The sequence below is a fragment of the Sinocyclocheilus anshuiensis genome, unplaced genomic scaffold (genome assembly GCF_001515605.1).
Source record: "Sinocyclocheilus anshuiensis isolate Anshui unplaced genomic scaffold, SAMN03320099.WGS_v1.1 scaffold42, whole genome shotgun sequence".
Lineage (NCBI taxonomy): Eukaryota > Metazoa > Chordata > Actinopteri > Cypriniformes > Cyprinidae > Sinocyclocheilus > Sinocyclocheilus anshuiensis.
Genome location: NW_015546057.1, coordinates 2021212 through 2040494, shown reverse-complemented (window position 1 = coordinate 2040494; position 19283 = coordinate 2021212). Strand labels below are relative to the sequence as shown.

General features: G+C 36.1%; 1 protein-coding gene across 1 annotated transcript in view; it reads right to left on the bottom strand.

The window, feature by feature from the left end:
- Nucleotides 1-19283, bottom strand: part of ptprga (protein tyrosine phosphatase receptor type Ga) — a 302816-nt gene continuing 283533 nt past the window's right edge. The window contains exons 16-29 of the mRNA XM_016500550.1: nucleotides 16033-16129; nucleotides 14626-14708; nucleotides 14405-14539; nucleotides 14166-14300; nucleotides 11976-12148; nucleotides 11738-11873; nucleotides 11503-11649; nucleotides 10554-10647; nucleotides 10014-10090; nucleotides 7906-8034; nucleotides 7547-7693; nucleotides 6026-6168; nucleotides 3731-3866; nucleotides 1-2581 (exon numbers count right to left, since the gene is read on the bottom strand). Of these exons, the coding sequence (XP_016356036.1) occupies nucleotides 2435-2581; nucleotides 3731-3866; nucleotides 6026-6168; nucleotides 7547-7693; nucleotides 7906-8034; nucleotides 10014-10090; nucleotides 10554-10647; nucleotides 11503-11649; nucleotides 11738-11873; nucleotides 11976-12148; nucleotides 14166-14300; nucleotides 14405-14539; nucleotides 14626-14708; nucleotides 16033-16129 (1779 nt within the window). The 3' untranslated portion in view covers nucleotides 1-2434. The remainder of the gene's footprint in view (nucleotides 2582-3730; nucleotides 3867-6025; nucleotides 6169-7546; nucleotides 7694-7905; nucleotides 8035-10013; nucleotides 10091-10553; nucleotides 10648-11502; nucleotides 11650-11737; nucleotides 11874-11975; nucleotides 12149-14165; nucleotides 14301-14404; nucleotides 14540-14625; nucleotides 14709-16032; nucleotides 16130-19283) is intronic.

Genomic DNA, 19283 nt, shown 5'->3' with positions numbered 1-19283 from the left:
TAAAAAAAAAAAACAAAAACAAAAAAACCTTTGTGTGTTATTCCAGATTAGAAAAAGTGGATATGATGGTGACACCCACCTGCTTTGTATGGGAGAACTTATTCTTTGACTTACAAGATCTATTCTATTGCACTTCTGAACAATGAAACAGATTTTATTTTGATTCAAATGGGGGAAAGAAAAAAGAAATACCAAAATCACTGCCTTAGTTTATGATTGTTGTGTGTTTGGAATGTGATGCCAGCCACCTTCTGAAGGATTTGGGGACATTTTGTGTTAACCATCAATGAGAACTACACACAAAACTAAGAACAAACAAACAAACAAAATTGATTCATATGAAAATAGAGAGTTTGCAATTATATGCCAGGATCCAAAGCTTTTAGAGACTGACGAGTTAATGAAGCAAGAAATAGATATGTACATTTCTTAACATGATAATGCAAATATGCTTGCAAATGCAACCCACAAATAATGCAAGAAAAGGAAAAAAGGGATACTACAGGACAAAAATGTTAGAAAAGATTTATGCAACTTGCAGCTCCAATTATCTTACGCGATGCACAAGTAAAGTCAGAATATTACCCCAAATGTTGGAGAGATGTGACTTCATTTTCCAGCCTCCTTCTTAGGAGAACCAAGACATGAACTGAGTAAACACCTTCAATGTGTGTCTTCTCCATCTCAACAGCATAACATAGTCAAACTTTCGAAAGCATTTCAAAAGTCAAACAAAAATTCAACAGCTTTCTTCTTCACATCAAAAGAAATCAGTAATAGTGTACATTCTCATTGCAACATAAAAAGAAACGAAACAAAAATAAAGGTGACCTGTCAGATAAACAAATGCTCAGCGAAGCAATTTAGACAAAAACAAAACCAAACAAACAAAACGCAACAAAAAACAAAGATGCAAAGCAAAACATACAACAAAACAAAAACATAATTTTGCCTGTGGACATTTTCAACATTGTTTTTCCAGTCACTACCAAAAACATTCTGCTTAAAACGGCTTTACCCAATCCTAAAAATAAAAACTTTCTCACGTTTCATGACTGAAGTGACAGTTGTAGTCTTTGGTAAAAATTTATGAATCGCGCGGGGTCCCCAGTTTTCGAAGCGATAAGACTGATTCGAATGTTTTGTTTGCAAGGCCTTTGTGCTGTATGGCATGAGACAACCGTTTACGATATTACAGTAACTGTTTTTCCTAGCAGTATCTGAGAATCAATGACAAGAAATGAGAGACACTAAAAGAGGTCGGTTTAGTGAAGAAATGCTCGGACTGAGTCTACAAGCTTCTAGTAAAACCAGTCAATACCAAACACAACACACACCTAATATCACACACATACACACACACCTGCCGAGGTGAAATGAGACTGTACAGAAGGCATCGAGAGACTTGTATACATTATTCTCAAAGTTATGGGACGGCTTATGTCAGTGAACCCAGGACGAAGTAGAGCAGTATAAAAATTACAAAATGAAGTGGGCAGAGAACAGAATTAACTCCTACATTATGAGTCGCATTTTATCATTACATGTTGAGTTGCACTCTCAAGTGACAAAAGTAGCAGCTTGCAGCGTAAAGCAATGGAGAAATCAAACCAGCAGGGGGTCCTAGAGAAGTCACGGGCTCTGCGGATCCTTCGACTGACAGCAGAGACTGTGACGGCTGCTCGTAGAGACAGTTAACATTTACAAAAGCACAAGTTATCATGATATACGATATATTCATATATATTAAAAGCAGAATATGAATCATACAAAAGTTCACAGTAACTGTTTTAATACCACCTTTCGAAAGTAAATATGGGGTTAACTAGAAGCATAATGAGTAGATATACTATTCGGGGTGCGTGAAATGATCAAAGCAAACGAAAATCAAAACGAACATAATCCATATTGCTCATACGGTCTTTCATCGGTGAATCTGACGTTTTGTGGTGGGTCTTCGCAAGTTGGACATGGGAATAATCTCTTTTTCCAGCGTCTGAGGTGTGCGTGGAAACTGTTTTTCGCTTGTGGAGGATATTTCTAAAGCTTCGGAGAGCAGCTTTATTATGGAATGTCAGAATAAGGGCTTGACAGTGAGAGTTCAAAGTGAGTGAGAGAGACCGACTGTGGTGGAGATGCAGGAGTAGGCAGTAACACTGATATTTTCATAGTGCAAACTAGACAGAACTGTGTTTCATTTAGTTTCGTTTGTTGCGAACTCAAAAAACGTCGGTGCAAATGTTCAGTAGGATAACATTAAGACATAAAATGGCGAAAAAATAAATATCAAAAACTTTTTATCAGTGTAAAAAAGTAATCAGGTTATTCTTTTAACCAAGAGTTCTGGCAAAAAAGGCCTCAGAAAAAGTCTGTCTTAGTCCTTGAAGTTTTACAAAGTTCGAGTAAGTGCCTCTTCGCGCCTGTTCGGGGGGCTTTAGACGAGCGACTCCATGCTTTCGGCCGGGTCCGATTCGTCAGACATGGCCACGCTGCCGTTTCTGTCCAGGGACATGGGGCTGGATCCGTTCTCTTTAGTGCTTATCAAGCTGAGCATAGCTTTGTAAAGGTACTGGTACTGTTCCTGAAAAACAGAGGCGGACATAAAGCATGACTTCACAATGGGGCACAGAGGATTTGTTTTTTGTTTTGGAGAAAAATTGTGTTTAGAAAAGGATGTAAAATGTAGATACTAGCTTCCCACTCCAGTCCAGTAGTGGCAGACATTCAGCTTTTATGTTGATGTGTAAAAATGTCAGAAGCAGCTGAATGTGCTCACACAAGGGATCACATTTTAACTTAAAATTGATTCAACAAAGTGATGTGACATGACATGTGGCCAAGTATGGTGACCCATACTTGGAATTAGTGCTCTGCATTTAACCCATCCAAAGTGCACACACACAGCAGTGAACACACACACACCGTGACACACACCCAGAGCAGTGGGCAGCCATTTTTTTTTTTGCTGCAGCACCCGGGGAGCAGTTGGGGGTTCGGTGCCTTGCTCAAGGGCACCTCAGTCATGGTATTGAAGGTGGAAGAGAGCACTGTACATTCACTCCCCCCACCTGCAATCCCTGCCGGTACGAGACTCGAACCCGCAACCTTTGGGTTACGAGTCCGACTCTCTAACCATTAGGCCACGACTTCGCCTGCATGGATCAACAAAAGATATTAAGGCCAAATTTGATTCATTTGTTCTCTCATTTTAGTTACAGTTTGGCTATGTTGTACTAATTTGTTCTAAATCGGCAACAAATTGAGCTGTGGGTATGAACTCGTGGCTGTGTTTTATTAATTAGTTCCCATGTTTTAGTTGAATCGTAGCCACACGGTACTAATTTGTTCTAATTCAGAAACAAATAAGATTGGCTGTAATGCTCAGGCAACTTGCAAAATAGTAAAACCAACATGACAAAGAATCGTGATATTCCTGAATAAAATGGTGATATGATATTTTTTCCCTAACTTGTGCTACAACTATTTGGCCTGTGCTACAAAACTTTCAACCTCTGTAGCACCAGTGCTATGTGCAAAAAAAGTTAACCTGGAACGACATGAGGGTGAGTTATCAATGACAGAATTTTCATTTTTAGGTGAACTTTAAACACACACATACATATGTTCTTTTGTGTCATTTAGGTTTAAGGGTGAGTTCATTATATTTGATGTGAACTAAATCTTTAAATGTGACCAGAATAAGCATATGGACCTCAGTATAAACACTTACAATGTCGGTAAAGACTCCTGGTCTCATGAGGTTGATCATCTTGGCCACCTGGTAGACCCCCACAGCTCCTTCACTCTCCAGCTGCTGTGACAGTGTGGTGAGAGCACATAACATCCCAGCAGACACTGCGCCAAATCTGTCCACACACAAACAATACATAGCTCTGTTATGATCAAACATCTCTTAAAAGTCAACATAAATGCTGTTCAACTCATTTACCTCTTTTAATGTGTCATATGTCAGATTGAAATATTATTCAACAAGAAGAAGAAAAATAAAAAAGAAGGACGGGACTTTTATTTCTGTTATTGTATTCTTTGGGAATTGACTAAAGTGTGAAAAGTCGTGTCTTTGTGATGGGCCAGGGTTAAAAAATTGGATTGGGGATGCCAGAACAGTGTTTTGTTAGTATTATTTGTAAACTATTATAATATTTGTTAATGTTTTGAATTGGCTTTTTTAAAAAAAATATTTTAATTTGAGTAAATATTTGTTATGTGCTTTTGTTATTTGTATAGGTTTTTGTTGTTTAATATTTAACATTAATTTATTTTGTTTCAGTTTAAGTTTTAGAAATGTTAGTACTTTATTTCAATTAGATGCTAAGGCAACATTTCTAATTTTGGTCTTTTGTTTTCTAAGATGTTGACATTTTCATGTAATTATTTTATTTTATTTATCTTTTACTGAAAATGCTAGGAAAAATCAGAGCAAGTTATAATTTATTATTTGTATATTTTTGTTAACAGATTAAAACAACAAATATATTTTTTATTTCACCAAACAATCATGCGTAATAAAACCAATAATGTGCATGAAGAAATATGTTTATATATTATTATATATTTAAATAATATATTAAATACATGTATTTTGACTGTATGACCTCAAAGTTGTTCTCATGAAACTAAAGCAAAATGTAATGTTTATATGTTTAAAGGGGTCATATGATGCTATTTTAAAGATCATTATTTCCTAATTGCATCTACTTCCGGAAGGCCAAATAAAGTGCGTTTGCTTTCGCACTGAAACACACAGCGTCTCCCTGACATGGCTGCATCAACACTACTGCGTTCCTGAAACCACGCCTTCTTTCTTTGCGTGCACATTTGGGCGGCATTATGTTAATATTTCCACATAGTGACGTAGATATGTGGGGGCGTGTTAGAACGAGGCGTTTTAGGTAGGTGTGGCTGACTCTTAACTTTTATAAAGAATATCTCTTTGGATTTGAGACTTTAGTCTTTGCAACTTTACAGATCTTCTTTATGCACCAAGAGCTTGTAACACTCCAAATAGAAAGGACAACTTGAAATCGCATCATATGACCCCTTTAAATAAAATGGTTAATGAAAAGTAAATGTTTTGTGGTATCCCATCAATAGCAACAACCAAAAATAAAATGTTAAGGCACTGGAATATTGTGGCTGTTATTCTTATTTACATAAAGTAAATTTACACAGTAAATTTGATTACAAAACACCAAATTACAAAATTCTAGCTTATTTTTATATGTGGCTCAGTTGCTTACTGTAAGAGGAGGTTTTCTATTTCTACACATTTCTTTTTATAGATCATCTTGTACAGGCCATTTTCCATCTTGTCTTATCTAGTGTTCTTGCTTCTTTCTCTGACAGTAGTGCAACATTTCCATTTATAAACTCTATACTTAAGTCTATAGGAATATAATTAATTACAGTTCCTACTGTTTGACACCCTAAGGTGCTGTGATCCAATTAGCTTTAACGAGTATTCCTTAATATCAACAGACATTACTTTGCAACAAAACGACTAACAGTGGCCCCTTCATGTTTATTCATTATGTTAATGAGGCCTGATTGCCTCATCTGATGCTGGACTAATTGAGCTTTTCAAAATGTGTAACGTTACTATTATATCACCCCTAAGAGGTTTCGAAAAGATGTCTGTCTTAATTAGCATCACGTTCATTAGAGCTAAAGATATGCTAGTCTGTCAAATGCTCCTCCTGCAGAAGATCTGCATCTTGCATTTGGCCCAATTTGCAGACTTCTATTAGGTACAAAAAGTGTGTATTGGCAAAGCATGCAAGCCTCAAGTCACAAAACATGAAAAAAGGTTGTATTGTTCCAGTTCTGACGTGCTACATACTATATCAGATGGTTGGTATGTGAATTGTGATTGAAGTAATTGAACCAATGTTTATCTCATCCCAACCTCTAAAACCAGAGGCAGTTTTTACTTAAGATTGAGGTTTTCTAAGCCAAACTGTAAATTACACGAGGCACTTTTTTTTAATAAAAGTGCATTACTCACTCGTCATGCACTATAGTGGGTCCATCTCTGGTCATGGCCTCTTCTTTGATGACATTGATGAGCTCAAAGGTGCTGCTTATGGGAGCGTCAGGGTTTGGCCATTTTGGGCACTGAAAATGACGAACTTCTAAAACGTAATCATCCTAAAAAGTAAAAGAAATGGAGAGAGATAAAATTATATATAGTTTAAACCAAAATGTATAATATAAATATTATTATAATTATGAACTTTTATATAAACTACGTATATAATCTATTTATTTATATACTGTACTGTACTGTACTGTACACAAATTTGGCGCCAGTTTTTTTTTTTTTTTAAAGAAATTAGCACTTTTATTCAGCAACAATGCATTAAATTGATCAAAAGTGACAGTAAACACATTTGTAATGTTACAAAATATTTCTATTCAAATAAATGCTGTTTTTAACTTCCCTTTCATTAAATAATCCTGAAAACAAATGTATCACAGTTTTCACAAAAATATTAAGCAGCATTAAATAGAAAATATTAATGTTATATGTATAATAATAATTTAAAATTTATAAAAAATGTTTAAGAGCATTAAATCAGCATTTTAGAATGATTTCTGAAGAATCATGTGACACTGAAGACTGCAGTAATGATGCTGAAAATGATTTTAAATTGTAATAATAGTTCACAATTTTAATACTGTTTTTACTGTACTGTTTAGCTGTTTTTTTTATTATATATATTTATATATATAAATGCAGTCTTGGTGAGCATAAAAAAAAATAAAAAAATAAATAAATAAATCGGTACCCAAACTTTTGAAAAGTATTGTATAAATGTAATATATAAAATATAATCTCATTTTTTCTTTTTTTCTTTGGTCCTTGCTCTTAATGTAATTATACAATAATATTAAATTGTTAAATGTGATTAAATATTTATAATAAATATAAATGATGGTCCCACTTTATATCAGGTGGCCTTAACTACTATGTACTTACATTTAAATTAATAATTTGATACAATGCACTTATTGTGTAAATACATGTTTTTACATTGGATTTATATTAACAAAATACCTGCATGTAAGTACATCTGTAATCAATTTCTGTAATTACATTTATAATTAAACTTTTGCCCGATCCCTTACAACTTAACCCACCCTTAAACCTACCCATACCACCAAACCTGTCTCTAACCTTACCCGTATCCCACCTCAATAGCAGCAAAAGTGTTTTGCAATACAATATGAACACAATAGATAGATTGTACTTATTTGTTGATGTAAGTACATAGTAGTTAAGGCCACCTAATATAAAGTGGGACAAAAATTATAGTACAATATCTTTAAAAATTAGATAACAAAATATAACATAAATTTATATAAATCCATAAGTTTACAGTCAGACATTTGTGGCCTCAGGGAATACTATAAATTATATTTTAATATTATTCAAAATAATACAACCATATTAGATGAAATACGAATAATTAAGTACATACTATATACCGTTTGAATCTAAATCTTTCCCTCTAATGACACAGACCTGTGTGGCCTCCAGGATGAAGTCATGAATGATGATTTGCTCCTCACTGGAAAGACAGAGTCTGTCTTTACTGATAAGAGTGACTGTAAACGCCTCACAGTTCATGGCTTCCTCTCGACTCGGCCAATACACAAACTCATCCTCCGCCTGCGGGAACAAACGTGAGTGAGCATCAATGCTGAGTAATTAAAGACTTTCAGTGCTCTCACAACCAATTCCCGTAGTTCACTGCCCACAATAACAAGACATCGGCTGACCTTGAGGAGCACAGCCTATAACATTAACTTGAGTTTCCCTCCTTAGAGGCAAGACATGACTCAAGACAAACAGGAACTTCGCAGATGGTCTTGAATACCCACCAGGCCCTGGTTGTCTGGTAACATGACGATGATTTGAGCATTGTGGTCCCAGATCATCCTCCAGAAATCTTTAGTGGTGTGAGGCAAGGGATGCTGGGTAATGATGAACTCATTGCTCCGGTAGTAGCCCTAGTAGTAGTGCGGAAACGTATAATAAACAAAAGCAGGTAGCATATAGATAAGTGACTCAATTTATCCTCACTTTATATTTAGTTAAATTCAGTTACTTAAATAATATCCTTAGTTATAAAAAGGCAAAATGACAATGTGAAGTTTGTGTATAATTTCAAAATGCCTATTTCTCGTTGACCTGTCATCTTTGAACCATAAATAAAACCCTTTATACTATTTGAAAAAAGTGCACCGGTGCTGTAAAACCAAAATTACACAAATGTTCACTCTCATGACCATAAAGCAGAAGTTTCCCCCAGCACACTGAGTGCTAAATTACAGGTTAATGTAGTTGTAGTGGGGGTGTTGGGAACTCACCATTATATAAGATGCATTGATGTAATCAGTGCCTTTCATCCCAGGCAACGGTGCGAGACCAACACGTGCTCTTTCCGCTGAGAGGGATAAAAACAGCCAATCAGGACACAGAGTAAGAGAGCAGGTCAGTGATGTGATCTCATTAGCTCAAACAGTGCTGTAAGCGCAGTTTTGAAAGCGGTGTTGCAGTTTGGATACTAGAAGAACTGTCATAGAAGTCCAAGGTATGTGAAAAAAAAGCTCAAAATAGCTTCTCCAGAAAAGAAAATGGCCACAGGACACCACAGTAAACCATAACTATATTTAGTATTTTACATTTAGTCATTTAGCAGACGCTTTTATCCAAAGCGACTTACAAATGAGAACAATGGAAGCAATCAAAATCAACAAAATTGCAAAGTCTCAGTTAGCCAGTACACGTAGCAAGTTTAAAAAAAAAAAATATATAATAATAAAAAAAAAAAACAGACTAACTACTCAACAATACACAACAAATAAATTGGATGTGCTATTATATTTACATTAGGTTATGTTACTCACATGGGACAACAGAAGAGTTGCGGTTCTTCTCCTTGTTGCATTCTTTTTGAGCACTGAAGCACTCCACAAATCTTGCATTGCACTGAGTCACCAACTGAACACAAAGTAGAACTAATTACTTTTTCTTTATTTCAAAGTAGTATGAAACATCAAATAAGACAACTTGTCTATTGACAACGTTGCAGTCTACCAAACTGCAGGTTAAGAACAGTCAGAATTTCAGGGCTCAACAAAACAAAACACAAAGCAAAGAAAGGCAAAGCAAAGCAATACAAAAAACAAAACACAAAGCAAAACAAAACAAAGCAAAGAAAGGCAAAGCAAAACAAATCAAAACAAAACAAAGCAAAGCAAAGCAAAGCAAAGCAAAACAAAACAAAACACAAAACAAAAAACAACTAATTGACATTTATTAGAAAACAAAACAAAAACAACAAAACAAAACAAAAAAAGATGCATCACATGAAGTACTGCAAATCCAGGAAGGAAATATGTCCTGCAGTTGTAGCCTACCAAATAAAATGAAATGTTGATTTATATTCATTATTGAAGCCGAACCAAAAATAACCATAAAAAGTGAGAATTTCAGGACTCAATAAAATATTTTATAAACTTATGAAACTCAAGCAAGCCACATATCACACATTTTTCCCGCACAGGACCTGTCAAGCTTGGGTTGTAAGTCACAGTGTCCTAACCGGGTATGAAATGATAGAGCAACAAGCGATAAAAGTGAACCAATTTCAATGGTTCAAAATTCTTCTCCGCATAAATATGCATTAAAAATCAAATCTCTTCTGATATGCTGAGAATGTCATGCATTGCAGTTCTGCAATCAGTGCTGGCAGACAAATTTCTTGTTGAAATAACTTTGCATAAGGAAAGAGATAGTCCCCACCTTGAACTGCTTCTCCAGTCGTGTTTTGCCCCCTGGGCCCGGCGTCAGGATGTTGTTGACATAACTGTGCAGCTGACTAGAGGGCACCTCTGTTTCCTTCCCAAGAATGGCTTCCATCACCAGCACACTGAGTGCTAAATTACAGGTTAATGTAGTTGTAGTGGGGGTGTTGGGAACTCACCATTATATAAGATGCATTGATGTAATCAGTGCCTTTCATCCCAGGCAACGGTGCGAGACCAACACGTGCTCTTTCCGCTGAGAGGGATAAAAACAGCCAATCAGGACACAGAGTAAGAGAGCAGGTCAGTGATGTGATCTCATTAGCTCAAACAGTGCTGTAAGCGCAGTTTTGAAAGCGGTGTTGCAGTTTGGATACTAGAAGAACTGTCATAGAAGTCCAAGGTATGTGAAAAAAAAGCTCAAAATAGCTTCTCCAGAAAAGAAAATGGCCACAGGACACCACAGTAAACCATAACTATATTTAGTATTTTACATTTAGTCATTTAGCAGACGCTTTTATCCAAAGCGACTTACAAATGAGAACAATGGAAGCAATCAAAATCAACAAAATTGCAAAGTCTCAGTTAGCCAGTACACGTAGCAAGTTTAAAAAAAAAAAATATATAATAATAAAAAAAAAAAACAGACTAACTACTCAACAATACACAACAAATAAATTGGATGTGCTATTATATTTACATTAGGTTATGTTACTCACATGGGACAACAGAAGAGTTGCGGTTCTTCTCCTTGTTGCATTCTTTTTGAGCACTGAAGCACTCCACAAATCTTGCATTGCACTGAGTCACCAACTGAACACAAAGTAGAACTAATTACTTTTTCTTTATTTCAAAGTAGTATGAAACATCAAATAAGACAACTTGTCTATTGACAACGTTGCAGTCTACCAAACTGCAGGTTAAGAACAGTCAGAATTTCAGGGCTCAACAAAACAAAACACAAAGCAAAGAAAGGCAAAGCAAAGCAATACAAAAAACAAAACACAAAGCAAAACAAAACAAAGCAAAGAAAGGCAAAGCAAAGCAATACAAAAAACAAAACACAAAGCAAAACAAAACAAAGCAAAGAAAGGCAAAGCAAAACAAATCAAAACAAAACAAAGCAAAGCAAAGCAAAGCAAAGCAAAACAAAACAAAACACAAAACAAAAAACAACTAATTGACATTTATTAGAAAACAAAACAAAAACAACAAAACAAAACAAAAAAAGATGCATCACATGAAGTACTGCAAATCCAGGAAGGAAATATGTCCTGCAGTTGTAGCCTACCAAATAAAATGAAATGTTGATTTATATTCATTATTGAAGCCGAACCAAAAATAACCATAAAAAGTGAGAATTTCAGGACTCAATAAAATATTTTATAAACTTATGAAACTCAAGCAAGCCACATATCACACATTTTTCCCGCACAGGACCTGTCAAGCTTGGGTTGTAAGTCACAGTGTCCTAACCGGGTATGAAATGATAAAGCAACAAGCGATAAAAGTGAGCCAATTTGTGGTGCAAAATGCTTCTCCACATAAATATGCATTAAAAATCAAATCTCTTCTGATATGCAGAGAATGTGTCATGCATTGCAATAAGTGCTGACAGACAAACTGCCTGTCCAAATGACTTTGCATAAGGAAAGAGATAGTCTCCACCTTGAACTGCTTTTCCAGTCGTGTTTTGCCCCCTGGGCCCGGCGTCAGGATGTTGTTGACGTAACTGTGCAGCTGACTAGAGGGCACCTCTGTTTCCTTCCCAAGAATGGCTTCCATCAAGGCATCGTGGATGAAGATATACTGCTCCTAAACACACAGACACAGACAAACAGATATGTAAAGAGACATGCTAGATGACACCAACAAACAGGACAGATTTAAACTGGTGGCTCACCTCCGTTTGGACCAGGTAGTTTCTCTGAGTGCGTATATGTTTGAGGAAACCCAGCGCATTGACTGAGCCTTTATCTTTCAGCTGTTGTAGCATGCTGTCAATCACAATATAAGTTCCTGTCCTGCCCACACCAGCACTGAAGAAGACACATTAATAACATATAAAAAAGTTTGTTTATTGCTCTCTTTAGCCATCAAATCAGCCAGTGGAAGTGTGTGCATGTGTGTGTTTTTTTTACCTGCAGTGTACAAGCATGGGGCCCATCTCTGGAGTCTGTGCGGCAGAGGACCTCCTGACAAAGGTGAGCACAGGTAACGTGTATTCAGGGACACCCATATCTGGCCACTGAGTGTAGTGATACTGCAGAACTGTTCTTTCACTCTGACGTCCCTTAGTGTTACCTTTCTGACCCTGCAAACACACACACAAACAGATGAACCTTTTATAACTACATATGACCCTTCAACATAAAAGGACAAAGAAGAACAACATAGACTCCTACTGTTGTATAAATTAAGCCAGAACAAGACACAAAGCAAAGCAAAGCAAGAGCAAAACAAAACAAAACAAAACAGCAAAACAAAACAAAACAAAACAAAACAAAACAAAACAAAACAAAGCACAACTAAATTAAACAAAACAGCAAAACAAAACAGCAAACATATACTCCTACTGTTTTATAGATTAAGCAAGAACAAGGCACAAAAAAACAGCAAAACAAAGCAAAGCAAAGCAAAACAAAACAGCAAAACAAAAACAAAACAGCAAAGCAAAGCAAAGCAAAGTAAATTAAAGCAAAGCAAAGCAAAACAAAACAGCAAAACAAAAACAAAACAGCAAAGCAAAGCAAAGCAAAGTAAATTAAAGCAAAGCAAAGCAAAACAAAACAGCAAAACAAAAACAAAACAGCAAAACAAAGCAAAAACAAATCAAAGCGTAGCAAAGCAAAACAAAGCAGCAAAACAAAACAGCAAAAAGCAAAGCAAAGCAAAGCAAAGCAAAACAAAACAGCAAAACAAAGCAAAGCAAAACAGCAAAACAAAGCAAAACAAAACAAAACAAACGACAGGGACTGGCTTTCTTAACCCTGGCTTCATTATAAATTGACAAAGATTGCATATTTACTGAGCCTTAATATATTTGCAGTATTTAACCCATGTATTTTTTTTACTAGTGATAATATTCCACAAGTCAATTTTAAGACTTTTGTTTTGCTAAATTTGAGGATATTTTCAGAAACCCTGGTCCGAAACAAGGATGTTTTTTTTCTGAAAAAAAGTACACACTCAAATGCAATTGTATCTCATGGTGAAGAAACACAAAAACACATGAGCAATCCCCTTATCTTCACATAACCCTCACTTGGCATTCAAATTTACAGCACAGGTTTGTGATAGTACTGTACAGAAGCATGTCAGCTTTCTATTTTTTACATTTTATTTTACCATACATTACCATACATTAATTTTTCATTTCTGTAAAAAAGTGGCATCTAAACTCATATCTACGTGGCTGCTATAAAATGACCCTTATTTTTTTGCTGCCAGTGGCCTTGGTAAGGCTCTATGTATTATGAAAGAGTTTTATGGAGAGAGCAGATCACTCTCACTGACGCTGTGAAGGCCAGGCCCTTGCATAAGCTTCTTAAGATTTTTTCCTCTGGCTTTTAATGCTCAACCCTGCCACAATCCTTCTCCCAGGTAAAGGAAAGCAGGTCAAACCATGCACAATGACTGTGTGGATCATTTTATGAAATGGGTGCCTTTTCAAGTTTGATGAGGTGATAAAATAAGTTTTTATAAAACAGTCTCAATTATAAAACCGGAATAATTAAAAAATACATCGTTTTTAAGATCTACTCTACTGACAAATAAAACAAAACATAAATGAAGAGTTTTAACAATACATATTTGTCAACTAAAATCTACATATACTACATCTAAAATTATATAGAAAAAATAAAGGTGAACTTCAAAAAATGGTTGAAAAATAATGAAAGAAAATGTAAAAAAAGTTATTGGATTTTTAATGTGTTTCAAAAATATTCTATATTAACAAATAATAAAGGTTGGCACCCGCTATTCATTGCTAAAGTCATTTCTAACACATAAATGTTATATAATGGCACCTGTTTTGTTGAACGACCCATTTTCATTGTGTGTTTACTGGTTTAATGTGGTTGGTCATTAGTTGGCATTTTAATGCCATGCCAGCTTCCTAGGCTATTTTAATGATGGGAAAACTTAAACCTGCATTATTTAACCAAATGTTAAATTATACTGAACTGATCTTTATTGTTATTACTTTTTTCACAGTAGCGTTCATTTCATACAGTGTGTTGTTGTGTGTTGTAATGATGTACTTTTGGTTTAATTCAGCAGCAATAGAGAAGCAGAAGTGTCAGAGGAGAAATAAAAAAGGTGTTTACCTTCTTTACTTTGGTGTTTCTGATAGTGAAGATGCGGAGTGTGTAGCACGCCATTACTTTGGTTCTCTTCAGAGTCACCACAATATTCCCATATTCCTCGCTGTTCTCTGTCGGCCAGTACTGGTCGCATTTTCTCTGTAGGACGCACACAAAAAGAGGACAACGTTTAAAGAGGCCATATAAAACAAACGATTATTTGATGATTCTGAAACTGTAATGGTTGTGACGTTATAACTCACTCTGCCTTTCTCTACCAGGTTAGTGATCATGACTATAATGCCGGTGTTTTGTTCCCACACCATCCGCCAGAAGTCCTCGAATGTGGACTTGAGAGGACCCTGAGCTGCGACGTAGGCCTTGGGTTTATTGTAGCCCTGTAGAGGAGAGAGATACAGAAATATACATCACATACAGCCAAGTCATTATGTATACAGAAGTGTGTTCTGCAGTCATCACTCACATCCACATAGTTGGCATTGATGTAGTCACTGTGTTTGGAGTCTTTTCCTGCCAGAGGCCTGAGCTTCACTCGACTGTGGTCATCTGGAGGAAGAACAAGAGATAGCCAGTGAGATTCATGTCTGATATCTGAGCTACAGTTGGGTAAAAACCTCTGAGACCACATGCAGATATAAAGATTTTGAAACAATGTGGAAACAAAATATTGCCTTCACTCTTCATAACCTTTTTTAAAGTCATGTTAGATAACAAGACCATCAGGTTTTGAATAAACTCGAGTGCTGCTGTCATTAAAGCAAATGGGGACAAACCTAATTCTGGAAATTTGCACCAAAAAAACAAAACAAAAAATCTGTAATATTGTGAACTATTTTTTATTATTACAATTTAAAATAATTGTTTTCTATTTAAAAATCCACAACTTTATTCTTCAGTGTTACATGAGCCTTCAGAAATCATTCTAATATGCTGATTTGCTGCTCAAGAAACTTTTTTTTTATTATAATCAATGTTGAAAACAGTTGTGTTTCTTATTATTTGTGTAGCACACTTTTTCATGTTTTTTTTATGAATAAAAAGTTCAAAAGAACAGCATTTGAAATAGAAATCTTTTGTAATATTATAAATGTCTTTACTGTCACTTTTAATCAATTTAATGTATCCTTGATGAATAAAATGATTAATTTCTTTCAAACAAAAAAAGGACCAACTCAAAACTTTTGAACAGTACTGTATGTAAATGTTTAATTAAAGGGTTAGTTCACCAAAAAATGAAAATTCATTTCGTTCCAAACCTGTAAGACCTTTGTTCATCTTCGCGACTCAAATTAAGATATTTTGGATGAAATCCGAGAGCTTTCTGACCCTGCATAGACAGCAAAGCACCTACCATGTTCAAGACCCAGAAAGGAAGTAAGGACATTGTTAAAATAGTCCATGTGACATCAGTGGTTCAACCTTAATTTTACATCATGGTACTCTTGTGAAAGCATGGAGAAAAACAATTCAAATTGTTGAATAAAGCCATTACTTTTTGTATTCTTTGTGCACAAAAAGTATTCTTGTAGCTTCATAACATTAAGGTTGAACCACTGACTATTTTAACAATGTCCTTACCTTTCTGGGCCTTGAACGTGGTAGTTGCTTTGTTGTCTACAGGGTCAGAAAGCTTCATCAAAAATATCTTATTTTTTGTTCCGAAGATGAACGAAGGTCTTACGGCTTTGGAACGACATGAGAGTGAGTAATTAATGACAGAACTTTCATTTTAGGGTGAACTATCCCTTTAAATTTGAAATGAAATCCATATACTGATATTATTTACAATTTAAAAATGATAAAAACAGAAGCATTTTCGCAAGTGGTCTCAGATTTTTGGACCACTGTGCTTTTATAAAGTGAGACTCACAGGCTATGATGTTGATGTATCTGTTTTTGTGCTTGTTGTCAGGGTGATTGGAGTGTTCTGATGTGATCTTCATATCTGCTGTGCAGCGCTGCACTTCCTACCACACACACACACACACACACACACACACACACACAGATGAGAAATTGTGAATTTCATTTTAATTTAGTGTCATACAAAAAACCTTTTCATACAGATAATACATATAATACACACACTTTTTATATTAATTTTGAACAGTATATCTATTGATTTTAGAATTACTTGTTCTCTTTTTGTTTACTTGTTTACTTTACTTGTTTTATCTATTGTTTTGCTTAATTGTAATTTAGGCTAATATTTCCTTATCTAATACATGTGACATACAGTATTATACACAACTGCTGTGCATTACCACAAACACTGTTTTTAATTTGCATGTAAGCATGTACAGTGGGTTCAGCAAAGCTAACATCCTGAGACTGTTAACAGATCTAAACACACGAGCGCTTGACACATTCTATTAACAGCATGCAACAAAGACGTTGAGATGTTTAAGTGATGTACCAGAACATAAGAATTGGCGGTGTGTGTGCATTAGCTGGTTGTGTGTTTTGAGAGTGAGCGGACAAGCTTGTTTAAAGGGTTCATATGATGCAATTTCAATTTTTCCTTTCTCTTTGGAGTGTTCTTTGTTTGGCCTTCCAAAAGAGGACGATATCTGCTTCGTCATGCCTGGAGCTGATCCGTGCTGGTCGAGGATATTCATCAACTTCGCGCTGTGGATCGCCGGATCGGCTTTCACTGTGGACGAAGCAGAGTCCAGCCCGGGGTCGTCACATGTGGTTGCCGCAAACCCGCCGGACGCTCCTTCGTCGAATCCGCCGGCCGCGCCATTCTCAAGCCCACCGGCCTCCGCTCATTAACATAATGTTCTTTTTAGCAACGTCATATGACCCCTTTAAAACCACAAGATGTTTGAAAATCTGCCAGGGGCTGTTTTCAATAAGTCTCTCATCCACACACACGCACCTGTGTGGTTTCTGGTTACCTGCACCTGAACTAACCTCACCAGCATTCTGAGAAGACCAAAGAGATGATACTTCACAGAACATCACAGGGTAAGTCAACATTTATGAGAGGACAGTCCATGACTGTCAATTCTATTCATGTGCGACCTGTGATATCATGTATGATGCAGGTTGTATTACACTGAACACTTATAAAGAGTTTTTCATGACATTTAGCAACCCATTTTCCTTCCTTGAGTTAAAAAGTGTATTGAAAAAAAAGAGTTGCATTAGGAATTGTGAATGCAACTTTGCAGTTGATTGTGAAAAAGAAAAGAGTAGAAATAAATCAAGAGGATGAGCAGGATGTGGAGGCTAAAAGTCAAGTGCACCCTTGAGAGCATCTTGACGTATGTTTCTCTTTAACTAAAGGAACATTATGTTAAGACGTTTTTGTTTACTGTACTGACCAAATGGGGAGAGAAGCATGTTCCTATTAAACTGTACAATTCAGTGTCACAGAATGTACGTAATGTTATCTTGTACATACATTTTTATTAATTTCTTCTACAAATCTATAAATACAATGTCATATTTTAAAAGCCATTTTAAAAGCCCTAGATTAAGTTAAAGTGATTGTTATTTGGAATAATTTACTTGGTTGTGAAAAGTAAAATCTGGGTTATTGTGGTAGAGTGATATAGACACGCTCTAGGAAATCTTACATAATTCAATCTTACATACTGTATTAACTTAATCCTCCATATGATGGTCGATTGTGCTTGGCTTATTTTTATTAGTTACACTGTAAAAAAATGTCCACCTATTTCAACTTAAAAACTTAAGTTTAAGCCTTCAATTGAAGTTCAATCAAATCGGTATAAGGTATATATAAGGTATAATCAAAACAGTTGTACAGTCATTTCTACTTAAATTTTTCAATTTTTCAACTTATTAGGGAAAAATGCTGCAAACATAAACAGAACATTCCATTTATGCAAAGAAAACTTTTCTGGTTAACAAAACAAACAAACAAACAAACAAGTATGGTTGGGTAATGTTTTGAGAATGTTCTTAGAACCAAACATTGCTAGTTGTTTGCTATAATGTTGCAAACTTTATTCCACTATTTCTGCAGTGAAAAGTTTATGCCCTGTTGGAAAAAGCAATGTTATGGATAGAAGACTCGAGACACTTGAGTCCTGCTCATTGACTGGAGTGGTGTGGATTACTGTGATGTTTTTATCAGCTGTTTGGACTCTCATTCTGACGGCACCCATTCACTGCAGAGGATCCGTGATGAGCAAGTGATGGAATGATATACATTTCTACAAATCTGTTCTGATGGAAAAAACAAACTAATCTACATCTCAAAAGGGTGAGTAAATATTTAGCAAATTTTCATTTTTGGGTGAACTATTTCTTTAAAAAGACTTATAGGAAAAAAGTAAATAAACCTGTCGTCCACTACTCTTCTCAGACTCTGATTTGTCTTCCTCTCTGGCGTTCTCCATTCACGCTTCTCTTGCTTTCAGCTGAATGGCAAACTTCTCCAAGTGTCCTCTTCTTTTTTTCCCTCAGTCGCTTTTCTTTATTCCCCCCTAAAAAACTCATTCCCGGGGCGCACATAATCCCTGTGCCTGTCCAGGCCTAGCCAACAGCCTTCCTCTTCTCGCTGGCTCCCATGATCGCTGCCACCCCAGCCACTGCTTTGTTTTTCGGCCCAGGCTGCACAAAGCCACTTGTCAGGGGCCTGGAGGGCTCTGTCCAAAAGGGGTTTGGCTCGGCTATCTTCCCTATTTTTCTCTGCTCAAGTAGTGGAGGCGAGAGTGAAGGGATAGGAACCACAGAGGAATCCATTGAAGGGAAACAGCACCAGAAGACCCCCTTGGAACCACTTTCCAATGTCCATCAAGACACACACACTTTCAGAGGCACGTCCCTGTGCCAATCAAGCCACTGTGGAACAAAGAGGCCAAGGGAGGCCCTCCAAAGAACCTTAGTGACCCACACACCCCTTCTATCCTCCTCTCATTCTCTCCTCTGAAGGAGGGAAAGTAGGAGACCTACTTTGAAACTAAATTGAAAATTTTTCCTTTGCATCATGACATGCACAACAGACATGGGCTACATTCAAAATGTATTTGCAGAAAAAAAAATTCAATGCTGTCATTAGAAACTTTGCCTCTATTTTTTTCCAAACTTTACACATATCCAATAATTGCACACACAAAATGCAAAATGCATCTCTTGCAAAATGAA